This window comes from Excalfactoria chinensis, chromosome 3 (assembly GCF_039878825.1).
Source record: "Excalfactoria chinensis isolate bCotChi1 chromosome 3, bCotChi1.hap2, whole genome shotgun sequence".
Lineage (NCBI taxonomy): Eukaryota > Metazoa > Chordata > Aves > Galliformes > Phasianidae > Excalfactoria > Excalfactoria chinensis.
This window is the reverse complement of record NC_092827.1, coordinates 68884900-68904710: the sequence shown is the minus strand read 5'-3', so window position 1 is coordinate 68904710 and position 19811 is coordinate 68884900. Positions and strand designations below refer to the sequence as shown.

The 19811-nt window shown below is 43.8% G+C and overlaps 1 protein-coding gene across 4 annotated transcripts in view; it reads right to left on the bottom strand.

Moving 5' to 3' along the window:
* Window positions 1-19811, bottom strand: part of SLC35F3 (solute carrier family 35 member F3) — a 143722-nt gene that overhangs the window by 19721 nt on the left and 104190 nt on the right. For all 4 annotated transcript variants that reach the window (XM_072333368.1, XM_072333370.1, XM_072333371.1 and 1 more), the window contains one exon: window positions 12173-12497. In XM_072333368.1, coding sequence (XP_072189469.1) covers window positions 12173-12497 — 325 coding nt within the window. The remainder of the gene's footprint in view (window positions 1-12172; window positions 12498-19811) is intronic.

The window sequence follows — 19811 nt, the reverse complement described above, 5'->3', positions numbered from 1 at the left end:
TGATGGAAAGAAGAGGCTTTATTTCTTCCTTGTTTGAAAAGGGCACAACTTTGTCCCGGGGCACTGAACAAACCAGAGCAGGCACTTGGACATGCTGACAGAAGACTGGCATGGTTCCTGGCTGCTGCCTAAGGCACTGGATCTATCCTGCAATGCGTAGGGGGATGCAGGGTGGCATAAGGGGAACTGAGAACCCACCCTACAGCCTGGTCAGGCATGCTGGTGGGGAGGGCCAGCCCAGCATGCTGTACTCACAGGGACCACATGAGTAACCACTGCTCATGCTCCTGCTCTGAAATTCAAAGGGGAAGGAATTTTCAGAGCTGTGCTGGCAGTGCTTGAAGACAGGTGCTTGAGAATAAACAGCTTTCCCACTGCAGGAAGGCAGGTGTCAGCTTGCTCAGCAAACAATCTGGGGCCTGATCCTTGAGACTACACTTGGCCACAGGGACCCACAGAACACGGCACACGTTGTGCAAGGGGATTTGTTCACCCCAGACAAGGGCATGAACCTACGTTTACCCTAGAGTTAGCACAACATAGGTGGCTTTCCCCCCTACCCCCCCCCCCCCGGCCCTGTCTCTCCTCTAGTACATGTGTAGGTGCATGCATACATATAGAATCATAGAATGATAGAATGACCAAGGTTGGAAAAGACCTAAAAGATCATCCAGTCCAACCGTTCACCTATTACTAATAGCTCCCACTAATCCATGTCCCTCAACACAACATCCAGTCTTTCCTTGAACACATATATATATACATACACACAACAATAAGGAGCCATTTCCAAAAACCTTCATTATTGGCTCACTGCTCCTTCCAAACAAGTCACTAGTTTCCCCACAGTCATCAGTAAGAGCAAGGAATCCAACAGCAGGACCTTAGGAATGCTGCCCAAAATACCACAACTCACTGAGCCTCAGTCACAGATCATTAAGAGTCACAGTGCCTCACAAGTTCCCCATCCAACATCCCGACATACAAAAGGCATAATCTGGCTCATTTACTGTGACTGTACAGTGGTAAACCCTGTTACATCTAGCTCGTTCCACAAAATCCTCACCTACACAATTGGAACAAAGATCTTCAGTGGCTGGGCTCAAACGTCATGGCCTGTGACGAAGCCAAGAGAGAGAGGTTGTTTAATAAACTTAGCCCCTTGAGAGAAAGAAAAAGCAGATTGCACAGCAGTTCCTATCATCACAAATTGTAGCATGGCATCTGAATTTCTTTTCAGACCGCTTCACACAAAGAACGCCAATGACAGCAGTGCAGTGTCGCTGAGGTGAAGCCCTTCGCTCAGAGGCCTGGCAGCAGGGTGCCTGTCATGGTGCTGGACCCCAGCAGGGAGCACTGAACAAGACTGCAGCAGAGGCAAAGCACAAGGCAGGTACTAGGCATCCTTCGGGCATACTGAGAGCTGCATATCACATAGCGGGATCACATCTGAAGTCCTGAGTGAGCGTGATTCTATGCTAGTGATCTTATCTGTGGGAGCAGGTGAGGTGATAAACCTCATCAGAGAGGCCTTGCATTTAACCTGCTGCTGCCAGTCTGTAGCCTGCATGCAAACTGGCAGCAGCATGCCTGCATTCTGTGAAGACGAATTGGCTCTGATCTTTACTTCTGAGTAAGGAGAGGCTCCTGAGAAGGAAGCAGCACTGGTGGGAGGCCACAGGTTGATATTTATCCCTGTTTTCAGGATGAGGCTCATGTCTCAGCCTTGTTGTGGATCGAGTCTCCCTGGGACAAGCCCCTCAGGATGAAGCGCCAGCCAGTACCACTGAAAATCAGTATCACCACCTAGTCATTTACTTCATTATTAAAGACACAGCAAATAGCACCAGCAAAGAATCAAGGGCTCTTCTCATTTGGCTGATGCATGATTCTGGGGGGCTGGAAACAAATTCCAAGTGACAACCTCACCCAGATCCTCATCCTGACCACCTCCAGAGCTGCACCGACGGGAGCTATTTTTGGTTTGAAAAGAGTGTAAATGAATTGAGAGTTTGGCTTATGGGGTGAGAACTGGATAACATGATGACAGAAGGGCTTTATAAACATTTATTATTCAAAAATCTCTTCTGCAAATGCAGATACGCCTAGGCAATTATCTCACTTTAGCTGCAGATGGGCAATTTTGATGCGATTATTATGCACCTTCAGTACTACAAAGCTTTCAGCGCCATTCCTTTTGAAAATGACTGAATTATACAGAATGACAAAACTAATGAACTATTGCATCTTTTTCCTGTCAGCTGCACACCATCTCGGAGGTGCCATCAGTGAGCTTCATGTGGCAGAGCCTCATAGTTGCAGCTGTGAGCCCAGAGCACAGGAGAGTCAAGCTTCTCACTGAAGGAAGGCAAACCGAGCACACCCTTCTGTGACCAGGTTACTGAGAGAGGATGGTTTACCATTATACATTCAGATCACGGCATTGAAATGAGTCTAATATACAATTTGTCATCTCCTTTGCAAGTCTCCCCAGTGAGATGATTCTATATCGTCTAAAATCTGTGGTTAATCACTCTTCCTTAACAGGCAAAGGCTTTATGGGAAAACGTGACTCCAGATATCAGCAGTATAACAGTGGAAAATGATAACAGCTTGTTTTTAACACAATTGTTATGGAGGAAACAAACTTGGCTTCAGTTTTTTGAGACTACTTGTCTCTGGTTTCTTCCATCAAACATATCTGGGAAGCCAATTGGTAATTTTTGAACCAAACGAAGTTCTTGAGATATAAAGCAGTAGATAATATTTTACAGCCCGCCATCCAAAAAGTAGGTCCAAATTTAGCTATACATTCAACTGGTACGATTTCCAAGTGGAATGCCCTCATTTTGATTCCTATTAATCTAAAAATAAAGCCAATTAAATGCCCCCCTTTGAAAAGATTCCAAGAAAGTATCTTATCGGTTTGGTAAATTTAATTGTACATTCATGCTTATTAAGAAACAATCTGTTAACACACAACATAGCTGTTGGTGGTAGGATTAAATACTTCACGGACACTCTGACGTGACTGCAGTCACATAAGAGGGGTGTTGGATATGGCTCTGTGGCTGCTGAGCCCCATCAGACCCTGGAATAACCTTAACTAAGAATGTACTTGGCCTACAAGCAATACCACTAAGCACACTGGTCACTGAAATAATGCATGATTTTTCTGATCCAGCTGAACTCATAGAAGAGGATGTTTAACTACTATTGCTTGTATGAGTTTTACACTGCGGTAGAGCTCAATTTGCTCATGCAGCAGGCCATATCTGCCCCTTCATCTCTGACTTCTAAGCATGCATTAACCACTCCATTGGGATGCTCCTGTTTCTCAGGCTCTTGAGAGCTCAGCCACACACTGTTAGAAATCCTCTCCCTTGTTCTGAACATCTCGTATATTTTGTTTGATGCCTCCTAGTTCCTTCTCCAGCCCACACAAGGCCTAACTGGTCTTTACTGTTTTAAACATTTTCAATTTTAATAACTAATGAAGTCAACATGCTCTTGTCACAAATATTTAAGGTAGCTTTCACAGAAGGGCAAACAGCAACCCAAGAGGTACCATTCACACCCATGTAATTTTGGGATTTCTACTGCATCTAAATATCCTGCCTCTAAAGTACACACACTTAAATAATGATATTTGTCTCACTGCATGCAGATAACTAACCTCTAACAAAACGAAGAAATAGATATGACGAGGCTCTGCGCTCATCATGTCAGCTCAGGAACCTGTCATCACAGGGACAAGAGACCTCCTCAGGTTGCATCAACCAGAATTACAACCTGATGTTCGGGATACCCTGGAGAGGAGTCTAACAGCAGCACCATTTGTAAGATGGCAGAAGTATCAGACACAATTACAGAGCTGGAACTTCATTTTTATTCAAGGTATTCCTACAAAGTATTGAGAGGTTTTGGCTATTTTCTAGTGTGCTATTTAATAGGAGGGTTTTTCACAGCTGAAGAATTTTCTTTCTGCACTTGGAAATCTGTATGTACTCCAGCTGAAAGCATAAAAAGCCAGACTAGTGAAGAAAACTGTAGTTGCAGTGCAGAAAAAGCATCATGCAATTTTTAGAAGATATAGAGAAGTGAATTAAGGGGGAAAAAAAAATAAAGTATTAAATGAAAAGAAAAAATTACATGGTTTTTAGAGGCAATGCAAGTTCAAATGCTAGATGACATATAGAAAAGTGCTGTTGCCGTGAATGGGCCCAGGCTCACATTATCCAAGTACGCTCAATTTCCTACCAGAAGGTTAATGCTAAGAGGACATTCACAATGACCTGATGTCCCTCAGGTTTAGCATTTGCACCTGCTAAAAGAAACAGGAGATGTCATCCTTCATTCAGACTTCCAGAGGCCCATTCACCCTGTGGGAATCTCAACTTTTTCTGGTGCAGTGAAAGGCTCTCAAAGATATGAAGGAAATGTTGCAGGAGTCTCTACATACAGCAAATCAAGCAGCTTAAGCAAACAGATAAGTAACCATCCAGCTCCAAAGAGAAAGAATGTGGTTTGGAAATTATAAAAGCCACGAGCAACTGAAACCAACTTCACCATCAGGGATGTGGGGAAGAGGGGGTGGATAATAAGGCCACAGCAGACCTGATTAGTACAGGCTTACTGAGTACAAGAGACCCACATGACGTAGTGATGACTGTGAGACTATGAAGTAAATGAGTCTTTTTCCTTTAAACTCACAGAGCATTAGCCCTGACTGAAAAACAAACCAGCACGAAGGTCTGTTTCTTTTTCATAGCAACATCAAAGAGAAGTGGTTTCCACTGACCATCACTTATACAAGAAACAACAATGGATTTTGTTCAATTTCTCATTCTTCCAGCAGATTTTCTGGCAGGAAGCTACCATTTGGATAGGTATTTTAGCACTGGAAAACACAGAAAAGGTTGTACATGAGCGTGCAAGAGCACAGACTAACCTGTTTACCCATCAGCCCTTATCTTACCATTGTTTTCCACCCCCTCCCCCCCCAAAAAAAAACCCAAAAAACAATGGTTATTCTAGACAACAATATGTAACTGCCTGACAGCATTTTTCAGGGTCTGACACCCTGTTCCTAGACACCTATGCTATCGTTAACCTTCATCTTCAGCTCTTTCTCCAGCTAGAGCTCTGACTAACAAACAAAGAGTGGCCAGACCCCTTGGCCCCTGCCCTAACAGGATCTTGAGCCAGGTACTTGTGAATTTATACGAGGCTGCCTTTTAATACAAACACAAATAATTCTGGGAAATCTGGATGTAGTCCATAACCACTAGGCAGCTGGACAAAAAGGATTTTTCCACTTCCCTCGTGCTGCCAGCCTCAAACACTTCTCACACTGTATCATCCATCTTTATTGAGAGCAGTTAATTACAGCTACAAAGTCTGTTACCATACAGGCACTTTCCCTTTTTAAAGCAGCTTTAAAGGTAACAGCCCTCGAGATATTTTGACACAGATCTGGGCTGAAAAAAAAAACCTAAACTTCCATTTCCTTCTGAGCTGTGTTGTTTTTGTTGCTGTTATAAACAACGTGGTAGAACCTACGTAGGATGGCCTTTGTTTAATGAGTTTGTACTCTGGGTATCAAGGTGCTTGATACAACTGAGTTACCTCTCTGTGCAGGAGGCTGGGCAGGGAGGAGAAGACCTCTGGGGTCCCTCCGGCTTTGCTGTCAGTGTAGAGAGGTCAGCATAGGTAGGATCAGCATAGCTGTATTTACCCCTGAGCTCTCCTGAGAAAAGCCCCAGCAGTACAGAAGTTTGTAGGTTACTTTTCTAACCAGAGAAAGAGTCAGTTAATGAAGTGCTCTTTGCCTGCAGTTTAACTGCTGACCAGGGATCACCCAGTGCTGCAGGACATTTTTTTTTCCAAGCAAAAGCTATTACATAAACACACTGTTTCATAGCACGTGCCCTGCCTTTAGGTAGTAAGAATTACTTCTGTTTCTAGTCTTTGCCTCAAGCACCGTTACCTGACAGGAAACATACAATAAAATTATTGCGAGGACACAGGAGATAAGACAAAAGTATGGAAAAAGCCTAGTTTAATAGAATCATCCTTGGAACAGTTTCACAAGCCAGGCTCATGATTAAAGAACATGCACTTCTCCTGATCAGGCAGTACCCAGTTTTTATTCTTGCTTAGCATTCTACAGAAGCCCAAACAGGACCATTGGTCACTAACAGCCGCAGAAAAACTACCACCCTGAACTTGGGTCCAGGAGAACCTTGTTAAACTCACCAATAGAAAACATTAAGAGTAGTGGAGGGCTCTCACCAGCAGCAAGCAGACTTTTCCTCTGACTATCATGTTGTTTACCTCATGTCCCCTCCCCATTGCCTCACCTTTGCATCTCCTACTCAGGTATTTGTTCTCCCTGTGCATTTTGGAGGAAACTGGGCTTCCAGCTCCTAGCTGGCAATGCTGGTATATGCAGCGTGGCACCAAGAAGGCAGCTGTAGCCTATTTCCTTGCTAATCTAATCCCTGCTACTGTCTTGTGTATAGAAAAAACTCACATGAACAAGAAGATAGTATAGAAATATTCTGGAACTGGAGGACTACATATTTCTTCCAAAATGGGCAGCTCACAGAGCATTTTGACAGCTCAATGAGAAAATTATGTTTCAGAAGATACAAAGAGCAAGAAACCACGGCATTAACCACTAATCACCTAAGAAAACAAGTCTCCCCCAGGAAACAGTTGAAATGACGATTTTTATGCTAATCTGGCAATAAGATGGCACAGCTGCGTTGTGACAAGACAGCAGCTAGGAGCCACCTCCAGGGTGTGATGTCCCCATACTGCACTCATACAGCTCATTGTGATACATTGTATTTTCAAAAGAAAAGGGACAGCAACTGTGACAGTTTTGGGCCCCTCACTACAAGAAAGACACTGAGGCTCTGGAATGTGTCCAGAGAAAGGCAACAAAACTGTTGAGGGGTCTGGAGCACAAGTCTCATGAGCAGCACCTGAGAAAGCTGGGATTATTTAGCCTGGAGAAGAGCAGGCTCAGGGGAGACCTCACTGCACTCTACAACTTCCTGAAGGGAGGTTGTGAAGAGGAGGAGCTTGGCCTCTTCTCCCAGGCAATAAATAGGACCCAAGGAAATGGCTACAAGTTGTGCCAGAAGAGGCATAGATTAGACAATAGGAAAAACATTTTCTCTCAGAGAGTGGTCAGGCACTGGAATGGCTGCCCAAGGACGTGGTGGAGTTGCTGTCCCTGGCAGCATGCAAAAGGCATCTGGATGAAGAGCTATGAAATATGGTTTAGTAGCTTGTGGTAGCAATGGTGATGGGAGGACAGTTGGACTAGGTGATCTTGTAGGTCCTTTCCAACCTCGTGATTCAATGATTCTATACTACAGTTTTCATCAGGAAGAGGTTAATTCCTTTGAGAAATGGAAGTTGATAACAGCAACACCTTCAGCTCTGTGGCTTAGACTTCAGCTAAGCTAAGCCCAAATTAGTACCTGTGCCTGAGCTCGATTCTGTATGCACAGAAAGCTGGACAGCCAGAGAATGCCCATCAGCACTGCTCCTACCTCAGACACTATGTTCCTCTGCAGAAGGAGTCACTACTTCTGCTACTTGGTCAGTAGTACAATTTGGCCTTGCTTTCAGCCAGAAACCCTGGGAAAAGCGCAGATATTTACTGCAGAGAAGCACTGAAAACAACATGAGAAGTGATACAGTTGCCTGCTGACAACACATCACCAACAATTCAGATACCTGCAGCAGATACGCAGATGACCATGCCTACAATAAACCTATCAACAATATACTTTTAACTAACTGTTTCAATCCCAAGTACACACTTAAGCTCTGACAGACAACCACAGAGATCAAAACAATGTAACGTGCAGCTACTCCTAATTTGTATCTAACTCAGGCAAGAATCAGATGCTACGCCTTCTAAATTCAAGAGCTCTCTTGGCTCTTTGGATGTTGATTTTTCCCCCCAGAAAGCTAAAGGGAACTTGAATAATAAAATTATTTTATTCTGAGGAACACAAAGTACATAGGCATTATTTTAAGGTTAATGTAGTGAATTAGAGAAATAAAGTTTATAAACTGTAGTTTTTTGAAAGAAAACATGCTTCACTTGGTGACATTTGCTAAAAACACTTGTATTCACCATGCCTTGATGCTTTTTTAGCTTATTTATGACTCCACTAATGTGGTTTGCTTTGGTGGTGATGCTCCCACCTAATTAGTAATATAAATCAGTAGGATGCCAAAAGTCAGCCATACTAGAACATTTAAATGCTGTTGGGTAAGTGAGACACAAGAGCATACAAAAGTGCATGGAAAATGCTGAGAATCAGTAGTAAAAATGTAGCTCGCTACATCAAATCAGGTTCTGACCTTCTTAACTTGTAAAGCTGCATCATGCCCAGGTGGTACCTGCACCTGTGGGGCCAGGTTCTCTGCTGTAGAAGAGGAGAACAGGGATGAGCCAGGATTTAACTAGGAGACCTGGAATTACTGGGTATGCTGAGCTACTGCCCCATCTCCTTCATGCTAGCAGAAATACACATGAAACACATTGTGAAACTGGCCCGTATTCTCTCAGTTATCATGTGAAGCTTTGGCAGCGATCGCATCTGGCCACTGAAGAACCAAGTCTCAATTCTGAACACTTATGCAGATAAATCCAAAGTGATTCTTGCGACACTAATGCTGGTAAATTAGCATACGCAAGACCTACCATGCTAGTCCCTTTCTATTACTGCTTTCAGTATTATGGTTCTGTTCCAAAGAATAACTCTACTTCTATACCCTCAGCTCTTTCCTTCTTTTCCAAGACCAATATTCAAATTCAGAAAGATCAGAGGCAGTAGTTTGGGGTAGCATGAAGACAAAACTATGATTCAGTGGAAAGAAACACATCAAAGACACTCAAATGTGGCTGTGGGTCAGTACAGGTATGTGTGATGATTCTTTCGCTCACCTGACACATCCCCTGCATTCGAGGTTCTTGAAGAGATTTAGTTTTAGCTTCTGGTGCTTTCTTTAGCCCCAACGCTTTATGAAATAATAATTAATAATTAAACAATTCCACAAATAATCATACAGACCATTGCAGAAAGTCTGCCCTTTACTTCTCAAAAACCTTCAGATGAAACTGTATCGTGAAAATAAACAAGCATTCTGAGGTATTCTCTTGCTAAAATGAGAACAGAATCCTCAGCTACTCCCCTAGCTGGCACACAGACTGCATCTTTACAAAGGTATGTTTTCCTCTGCCTGGAGAGACACAAAGCTAAACAAGGTTTTATAGGGATTTTAGTTTCATCTTCCATGCACACAAGAAGCTTTACTCTCCAGTGCTTTTAATTTATGTTACCTCATAAATTAATAATGTAAGTATGATGGAGGGCGGCTCATCAGATTAAATGTGTCATTTTATAAAGCAGTTTGGAAGCAAAAAGTATGAAGTCAAGATGAAGTGCTCTTAAATGATCCATTAGGTGCATAAATCATTACATATGTTATTTCTGGACTGGACAACAGTTGAAATTAACTGTATTTTTATTTTAAGCTTGTGAGCGCTTGCACAAGAAGTGAAAGAGCAGTGATGACCCCAGAGTGCTCTCCTGTGGCCTGCTAGAATTTCCTGGGTCATCTCCCAAGGACAAAGTGCTGCACAAAGGGTGCACGGCACCCCTGGCAGCAAGCATGGGACAAATTGTCCGGGATCGATCTACATTTGGGCACAACTCTTGAATTTGATGGAGCTGCACAGGGAGCCTGCATCAGTTTGTATGTGAATGCGGGTATTATGGTTTGCCTTAATTCAACCTCAAAAGTAGGGAAGAGATTTTCTGTTGGGCTCTGCTAGTGTGGATACAATTTGGACAGTTGCAACATTGCCTCGGTGAAATCAGGAGTGACTCTGTGCTGCAGACACAACCGGTATGTCTACTTGTGCTTACACAGAATAGTACTTAGCATGCAACTCCCTACTACTACCTACTGAGGTGACTTAGATCTCATATTTCTACCTTGTCCAACTACCTGCTCTTCATTTATCTCATTGCAAAGTCCTGCTAGAGAGTTTAGATATGTCTACTATAAAATACATGAATGTGGAAAATAAAAGTAGCGAATGATTAAGGAAGTTTTTTTGTTAGTTCCCCATCAGAACTGTCTATTAACTGTCTAGAAGCCTCTCCAGTGCCTCCCTAACAAGTCTGGCTGTGACTGGAGCACAAGCTTTCCTGAAGATGGTTATGCCTCACACAGACCTATAAAGTCTCTAGATAGCTGCATACACAAATACAGGGAATAACTAGGAGGGGATCTTAGAGCCCACAATCTGACTTATGTGCAAGTGAGATCTCGGCCATGATGGAGCAGACTGATGAAATGTACAGCAGTTCTTTGTGCAGCACCAGTGAAAGGTCTTAGATCAGATAACTATGCTACACGTACACATGGTAGGCAACAGTCCTCCTTCTGAAGCTCTGCCCCATCCAGAGAGCAGAAAGAATCAGAGATCTACAGAGACTTGCTCAAAGCCACAAAACAAACCTGCAGCAAAGCTAAGAAACAAAGCCAAATCTCCAAATATCCATCTACACCCACAGCAATAAAAACCCTGCACATTTCCTCTAGTCAGTCTACTACTCAGACTCACAAATGCACATCCGCACTAAACCTGCTGCAGGCTTACTTGTAATGAAGTCCCCCTTTATTCCAAACAGGCTGCAGGTCGTGCACCTGCTCTTCAACTCAGTCATCATTCAATTAAGTGGAAGACATAAAGCTACCAACCATATCAACTAACAGCAGCAAGGAGGGGTATAATACTCTGGTTTTAACCCCAGGGGTATGGTGAACCACAGCCAACCTCCACCCTAGAATTCATTAAACACTGTTTGAGAGACTAATGTTGGGGCTAACATTTGTTACTGCTTCTAGATTCAGATGTTGCCTTATTTACTCTCTATTCTTCCGGCATCTCTGAAGCCTGTATGTCTGCTATGGAGTAAATGACAAACACAAGCTGAAGAACAAAGTGCAGGAAATGTGGCATTTTATGAAAACGTCTTTAGACCTGCTGGGTTCTGCTCTACAACCTTCAGTGTTAAGTTCCTCTATCTGCAGCTGCCTCAATAATTCAGAACAGGAAGAAAATACAACTAAAGCTAAAAAGCATAACGTCAACATTAACAATCTTAACCCTAGTAATCTGGAGGTATAAAACAACTAAGTACCCTGAATTCTTACATGTTTCCTGTTGCGAGTTTTTTCCCCACTGCCGCACAGCTGGAAGCTGAGAAACGTGTACTTCTTACTGTTTATTTTCTAAGCTACTTCATTAAAAAGCTGTGAGTCCCACTGTGTAACAGAAGGGGAAAACGTGGTTCACATCCTTTCATGTATCAGGGAGGCTCTGACACAGGACGTCCTGATGGCTGATTCATCCCATCTGTCCCAGATGCCTTTTTTAAGCCAAAAGATGAAATGAAGGAGCGCTCACCAAGAGGCGGTCCTTTGAGCAGCATCCTCTGCCCCTCATGGAGGATGGGCACTCAGGGCTTTCTGTGAGTGCTTCAGGCTCTGTGGGTTTGGCATGCTGTGAAGATAAGGTGTGCTGAAGACAAAATGCTGTTCTTAGTTATGACTGTGCTTCCTCCCGGAAATAAACAAAACTGCACCAGTTTAACTGGGATCAGAGTCTGGGCTTAGATGTCGGGGCATAATGCCAGGAAAATACTGCAGTGCCTTTTACTTGACTATTTGAGGCACTGCACGAGTCCTGATTTTGGAAGGAGTTTTCTTAGCTTACTCAAGAGATCACCATGAAAGTCAGCTGCAAGGTAGAGGAAGAAGATACTGATGAAAAAATGATGGCCACGGGAGTTTGAACAGAAAACTCTTGAGAAGTAATTACAGAAAATGCAGACTTTCTTTAACTGAACTCTATGTATTTTAAACAAACCCAGACTTCTTAGTTTTGGAGTCAAACCGTATTCAGAATACTAACAACATCTAGCGTGTGATAGAATTAATTCAGAACACCCTCCAACAAACCTGAAGAGGCAAGCAAATGCAGGCTCAAGCTATTGAATAAGAAGCCTGCTTAGGGGCAGAGCGCCATGCAAGAGCCACAGGAGAAAAAAACCAAAAGCTCCCATACCTGTACCTCTGCTTCGGAGACTGTTTTTCAGCTGACTTAAAAACATGTCCAAGATAATACAAAGGAAAGAATAAAAAGTTCCAGTTTGTTGCAAACCACGTTAGAGTGAAGGGCGCATCGAATTTCTTAAAGGTCAGTTTTGCTAGCTGGGTTGAACCCGACCAGGAGGAGCAGACACCCAAGACCACGGCCACACCCCAGAAAATTTTCTTGACTTGCGTCACGGAGCATTTCCAGCAACAGCGGCTCACCCTTCCACCTCCTTCCACCCCGGCTTGCATCTGTGCTTCAGCTGGGGCTGGGGACTCCCGGGAGCGCTCATCCCCTGGGGAGAAGAAAACACAAGGCTTACTAGGGAAGTCCAGGCAACGCTTCAGTTTTCACACCCCGGGGCCCTTCTGAAGTCAGGTGGAGCTTTACCAGCAAAACAAACAGTAACAACAGAAAAAACAAACAAACAAACAAACCAGACCTTGCCACAAAATGCTATTCTTTTTTAGATCATTGCAAGGCCTCCGGTTCAACTGAAGCATGGTTAGAACGTAAATAGTAATTATCACCTCTAGATTTAGGAGCTGCTGAGTAAATGGAGATTAAAATTGCATGTTGTTCTGATGTACGTAGAAAGATTTAACACATCACTTAAAATTGATGCTGTTAGGGCATGGAAATGAGTAAAAAATATGGATTTGAGTGTAGGAAAGCAGCAAAACAGATTACAACAACACTTCAAAATGTTACTGCCTTGGAAAATACAGAACTGGGCAGCTTATGCAATAGAATGGCTCTTCAGGAGGAGGAAGGGCGCAATGCGTTTCATCTCACAGTTAAGTATGACCACCGCCATGTATGTTCTGTGATTCACACTGAACTTGGATCACCAAGCGTTTCAGTGCTCTCCAGCTCTCCCAAGGCTGTAGCCCAGTGGCAAAAATCAGACCAGCCCACAGGCTGCCCTAGCAACATCTCAGACTAGGAGGCCCTTGCTTTTTTCAACACTAGCTCTGCACCAAACACAACACAGCATGTTAACTTCAACATACCCCTGTTTAACCGAGCTCAGGATTCCACCCGAAAGCTCAGTTTCACACACACCTTACTGCTGATCCCAGCACACAGCACACCAAAGCAGTTCTCAGGACACACCTCAGCACTCACCATCCCAAACACACACACAGCACAAAACAGGCAACACTTTTAAAGATGTCACCTGCTGTATTTCTGGTTTCAAATCAACTGCATGACAGCCATGAAAACCTCCTTCTCTTGGCTTATGTTTCTCAAAACTTGTCTCTTTTTCATACTCTAGCACTGGGTTTAATAATGATACATCTCCTAAAGAAACCTTGCCCCTTTACTTATCTCCTTAAACATGAGTTGTTAGAACCTTGCTGTCTTACCACTATCAGCAGGCACTGTATCTAGGCTGTGACTGAATGAGCAACACCAAGCTAGGTGTTACAATTCTTCCTGAGATCTAAAGGTGCTGGCAATGGACAATCTTTTACAACATCTTATTGCAGGTTAACTTAAATTTGTATTTACCTAAGCTAATACATTACCAAAGAAGAGGTTTATTCTAATGGGTAAACATATTTAATTATTCCTTTATCTACAAGAAATCTATGATCTAAGAGCATCATTAGTTCACCTAGTACAGTTCTAACACAACAAAACTGCAGCCTCTGATATCTCGAGATCTAAGAAAAACACACAGCAGCAATGGAATAAACATCTAGATTATTGTTGGTGCTTGAGTGGTTTTAAAGAGATGAGGATGTTGCTGATCTCCACACTTACTTCAGCTTTCTACAGAAGATTGTGTGGGCAGCTTTTCATATAACGGGAGATAAATCAGCAAGCCAATAAATTATCCAAAGTTAACACAGTATTGTGTCCAACATACAGCGTGAAGCTTACAAGCTACCTGCTAAACATCAGGAGAACTGAGAAATGAAATAAGGCTGAATGTGAAGCTCTAGCTCATTCAAAAGCATTTTAATGCACTTTCTTTACACCACTTCTTATAATGAACACCTCTTTCCCTATTGCCTGCACAGATTGGTCAGGGTTCATTTGCAGTACAATGGTACAATTGTTTCAACTTCACCAAATGATGTATGTACAGGTGCCAGCACCTTCTTTACTGTTCACCACACAAGTCCTACAATGATGACTGAACTATTAATTTCCCCTCAAGCTTTTCTAATGGGCATTGTCAAAGTAAGATCAAACTATAAGACTTCACACGCATTCATGAACACCCATAGGAATGCTTCCCAAGGAGGAGAGCTGGGCACCACAAAAAGGAAACCAGTCAGGCCACTGATGTCATCTATCAGGACTTCAAAAAGGCCTTTGACAGAATCCCACATAACATTCTTCTCTCCAAATTGGAAAGATATGGATTTGATGAGTGGACTGTTTGATGGATGGCTGCAAGATCGTACCCAGAGAGTGGTGGTCAATGGCCCAATGCCTGGATTGAGATCAGTGACAAGTGGTGTCCCCCAGGGGTCAGCAGTAGGGTCGATGCTTTTTAATATCTTCATCAAGGACACTGAGTGCACCCTCAGCATATTTGCAGATGACCAAGCTGTGTGATGTGTGTGATCCAAGGGACAGGATGACATCCAGAGACACCTAGACAGGCTTCATCAGTGAGCTCAGGTGAACCTCATAATGTTCAACAAGTCCAAGTAGAAGGTACTGCACCTGGGTTGTGGCAATCTCCACTACCAGTACAGGTTGGGGGATGTAAGGATGGAGCACAGCCCTGCTGAAAAGGACCTGGGGGCACTGGTGGGTGGCAAGCTGGACAAGAGCCAGCAATGTGCCTTCAGAGCCCAGAAAGTGAACCGTATCCTGGACTGCATCAAAAGATGCTCTATGCTGCGCTGGTGATACCTCACCTGGAGTACTGTGTCCAGATGTGGAGCCCCCAGAACAGGAGAGATGTGGAACTGCTAAAGCACATCCAGAGGTGGGCCACAAAAATGACCTAAGGGGTGGAACACCTCCCCTGTGAGGGCTGGCTGAGAGAGTCGGGGCTGTTCAGCCTGGAGAAAAAAAAAAAAGCTTCAAGGAGACCTGAGATTGGCCTTTTAGTATCTAAAGCAGATTATAAGAAAGAAGGAAACAGACTCCTTAGCAAGGTCTGTTCTGATAGGACAAGAGGAAATGGTTTCAAACTTGGTAGGTTTAGACTTCATATAAGAAGTGCTTTCTACAGTAAGGGTGGGGAGGTGCTGAAACAGACTGCACAGAGATGTGGTGGATCCCCTGTCCTTGGACAAGGCCAGGCTGGAGGGGGCTCAGAGGAACCTGATCTAGCTTTAGGTGCCACTGTTCGTTGCAGAGGATTTAGACTAAATGATGTTTAAGAGTCTCTTTCAACTCAAACAATTCTATGATTCCATGATTCTAAAGAAGGGTGCAATTTACTGTGCTGAGGACTTGCCTGCTGGCTGGCATGCATGACATCCAGAGCTGTAGCTCTCCTTTCCTAGTCCCTGTGTTCTCACGGAGGAAGTCATCCTCACCAAAGTTGCAGGTGCACAGATGGGGTGACCGCAACCCTCAACATGGATGAGAAGCTTCTCAACCTATTTGTAACACTGCACAAGGGCCAGCTGGCACTAAACTCTATGGTAATTTAAAAATGGTAAAATGGCTTTTTCAGAATGGATGAGGCAGGGCTTTGAAGAATTTTATTTCTGGACATGTTCCTCCAGACTTCCTGTGTTCCTTCCTTTGCCCTTTGCAGCGCATTGCTCTGTATGCTACTATATCCCCAAAAAGAGTAAATCAAGATGCTGAGATGGATCAAAAATGCCTATCATGCTTTTACTAAACTTAGTATTTCATTCTCCCTTTTGTTCATTCATTTTCCTGTTTCATAAATCTCAACTGGAACCATCCCTCCCTCGCTTCCTCCCTTTCAGCCCAGCAACTGAAGGAAGTCACCTCCAATGCTGTTGCCAATGTCATTTCCCACTGGGATATGCTACCCCAGAAAACGGCCATTCTCCATTTCCTCCATTAACAGTGAGACTCCTTTCAGATAACTCCATAAACCTGTGGTAGGGACATCTACACCTGAGCTAGTGAATCCCAGCTTCTGGCTGAGTTTAGGGAGAAATCAGGCACTGGAATGCACATATACATATACCTTTGATGAAGTGCCCTTTATCACTGACAACAGTTGCTAGCTTGCATTATGTTAAGAGAAAAGCCACCCAGTGATGGTATCACTTTTAAGCAGCCTGTCCAGTCCACTTCAAGAATCTTACACCTCTCTTAATGGCTTAAGACTCCTGTGCACAGCTTGCCAGATAAACTATTTGCCATGGGGCCATAGTGTACCTCACTGCCTTTGTTAAACATGTAATACTGACAGAAACCAAGGGTGGCATTCAACTTACCAGCCTGAGACATCTGCTGTGCAGACTCGTGCATCTGAGACAGTCATTTACACATTCTGCATAGTTAGTAGACAGAAAAAAAAGACATTTCCATAGCACGATTTATCTCAAAGCAAATGATAAAACAAGCCAGATGAATCACCCTCTCCAAGTTTCTCTCCACTAGCCCTAGACAGTCTGAGGTGGCAAGCTCAGAATTGACTAGTGTAGGTGCCTGAGTGAAGTGAGTCCCAGCTCTCAACCACGGCTGTCAGGAGCCAAGAGTAAAGCCACACAGATAGTGTGGCAGGCTCTGAGCTGGGCAGATAAATATATATACATACAGTTGTCAGCAGTGAACTGCTTTAGCTGTTGCCAACTCATCAGCAAATGACTGAAAGAAGTACTACAAAAGCACAGTGTGCTCTTGCCAGCCCTTCAGAGACTCCAAGAACAGATTAAGGTCCTGTCTATTAGGGACTGAAACATGTGCCTAATGATTATGTACAGCTCCACCAGCTTCCCCAGGCTATGAATGTGCTTGAATGCAAGCACAATGTAAGCACATTATTAAACAGCTCTGAGTCAGGCTTCTGAAAAATCTTTGAAAGAAGGAAGAATCCTTACTGGTCTGTGACAATTACAAATGAGCCATTCTCAAGGCATTTGGTTTTTTTTTGCTAGCCCCTTAAACGTTTTGTAGCTGTTTGGGAACTGCAGAAAACAGGATTGTAAAGCTTGCAAAATTATGGCATGCTTATAATAAATAAGGGAGAAGGAACTGAGAGAATCCTGTAACACAGCACTTGATCCTCTTGAGTGGTTAGGAACTCTAGAAGCGTGTCATGTGCAGGGGTAGAGCTGGATGCTACACAAGGTATATCTGCACAACCTTGGCTGCTATGTGGCCTCCTCTTCATCCAGTAACATGGAGAGATCCGCGGTAAACAGTTAGCTCACAAATTAACCATTTACCAACATATCTAAAATCACACACAATGACTTCTGGTGGCGATGTTCTGGACAGAGAATAATATTTGCCTCAGTGGCAGACTCTCAAACTCCTTCAAGTATTTTTATCCCATTTCCATCTACCACAGTAGCTATGCATTATTTAGTTGTCCAGGATTTTTGAACTAAGCTGCTAAAAACAGCTGAGGCATCATCCCGTAAAGAGGAGAGTAAGTGCCAAATCCACAAAATAACGTCTCTAATTGCCACTATCTGTCTAAATCTGAAATGCTGACATTTATTCAGATGTGTTGCTGAGGCATTTTCTTCACAGTTGGTGAGGTTAAAGAGTGACGTCTTAGGGTATGGATGTCCGACCTTTTGGCTTGCCTGGGCTTCAGTGAGTAAAGAGGAAATCTTGGGCTGCATATACTTAGGTCACTCCGAAATAATGCCTCCTATTTACTTTTATGGAAACTACAACAGGTACAATGAACACAGTAACTCTGTTTGATAGAGCAAATTCTCAGCTGCAAAACACTGTTTTTCAACACAATCACCACCATTAGCTATGTTTTTTCACCAGAGATGAATGAGAACCTGCATGCCATGCTTGTAACAATCTGCACCAGTGGAGGTGACCCTAAGTTTTTGTCACTGCTACTGAAACACACCACCCACTGCCAAATTGTGCTCACATCCACTGTTTGGTCTCTATCAATACTAAGCAAGTGTCAATGAATGTCAAGGCGTGCAACTTGTTCCACATGAAGGAATTCAATTCCACACCTTCGTTTCATACCCGCTTCCATGTCAGACACCATTCTGTCAGACGGCCGCTCTGCTGCCATCTGTCACACAGCAACAGCATGTAACAGAGTACTGATGGGAAAGTTCAACTTCTACGCTACCTACATCTGCATCTGACATTATGGAACAACATGATAAAACAAGAGGCATTATTTTTGGAGCACCGCTTGGAAAATATATGATATACTTAGTGTATATAAGTAACAAAACTTATTCATGTCAGGGGGCTCTCAAGGTGTTAATCAGAGATTTTTGATGAAATTTTACTATTCCCATGCTTCATCCTTCAAAAGAGTTGCTCACAAATGTATGCACTGCAAAAGACCAACCTCATGAATAAGGTGTGACTGTGAAATGAGGGACATTTCTCTCTATCTAGTAAGAAAGACCTTACAAAAGTCTGATAAAGAGACATGATCAATTTCTTTCTTTGAATTGAATATATGACTGCAAGCCAATACATTCAATTTGAAAGTCTGAATAGATTACCCTATTTGAGTCAGTGAAAGGGCTAGAGGTCAAGATGGATGAGGAGCAGCTGAGTGCCCTGGGTGTGCTCAGCACAGAGCAGAGGAGCTGAGGGGAGGCCTGATGGCAGCTGGAGCTTCATAGGGAGCGGAGGGGCAGCGCTGAGTTCTGCTCTGTGTGACAGCAACAGGGCCCGAGGGAACAGCATGGAGCTGTGCCAGGGGAGGGGCAGTGGGGGTTGGGGATGGGGTCTGCACCAGAGGGCATGGAACGGGCTGCACAGGGCAGTGGGCACAGCCCCAAGTGCTGGAGTTTGGACAGTGCTTTCAGACATAGGGTTGTGCTGTGCTTTCAGACATTGGGTAGTGCTGGCGTGGAGCTGGGAGTTGGGTTCAGCGACCCTCATGGGTCTCTTCCAGCTCAGTATGTCTATGATTCTGTTTGAAGTAATCACTGGAACAAGCCTAAAATGTCTTTTTTCCTTCTCTGGGCAAACAACCTCCCCACTTAATGCTTTCCCAAGGAACAAAAGCATATCCTAGTTCAAGCAGACCAGCTATGCTGATAACCTGGCTCCCCTGTCCCTGGCAGGGGTGCACAGCAGGGCACTTTATGGAGCAGATGGGCTCCACCTTCCTCCTAGCTGTGGAGCTGCCACAGCTGCAAGGGTGCTAAATGCACTGAGCCATGGAAGAGGAGCACACACTCCCCTGCCACTTTTTGGAAGACAAAGTTCAGCCATTTAGCTGCCAACTCAACTGTGAAACATCAGTAAGTATCAGAATAAGCAATAGTGGGGAACAAGCATCCTAGCATAACATAAAGCCATGCTCAGCCACACTCATCAGGTCTCTGCTCAGTGGTACCCATTGGACAGGCTAGATCACTCAGCCTGGAGCCTTCCTGGTGTCTGTGGGTGGGAGCTGACAGGGGCACTGATGAAGGAGATGGACTTTATCTTTCTAGGTTTCTAAAAGGCTTCTGACAAAAATTCCAAACAACAAATC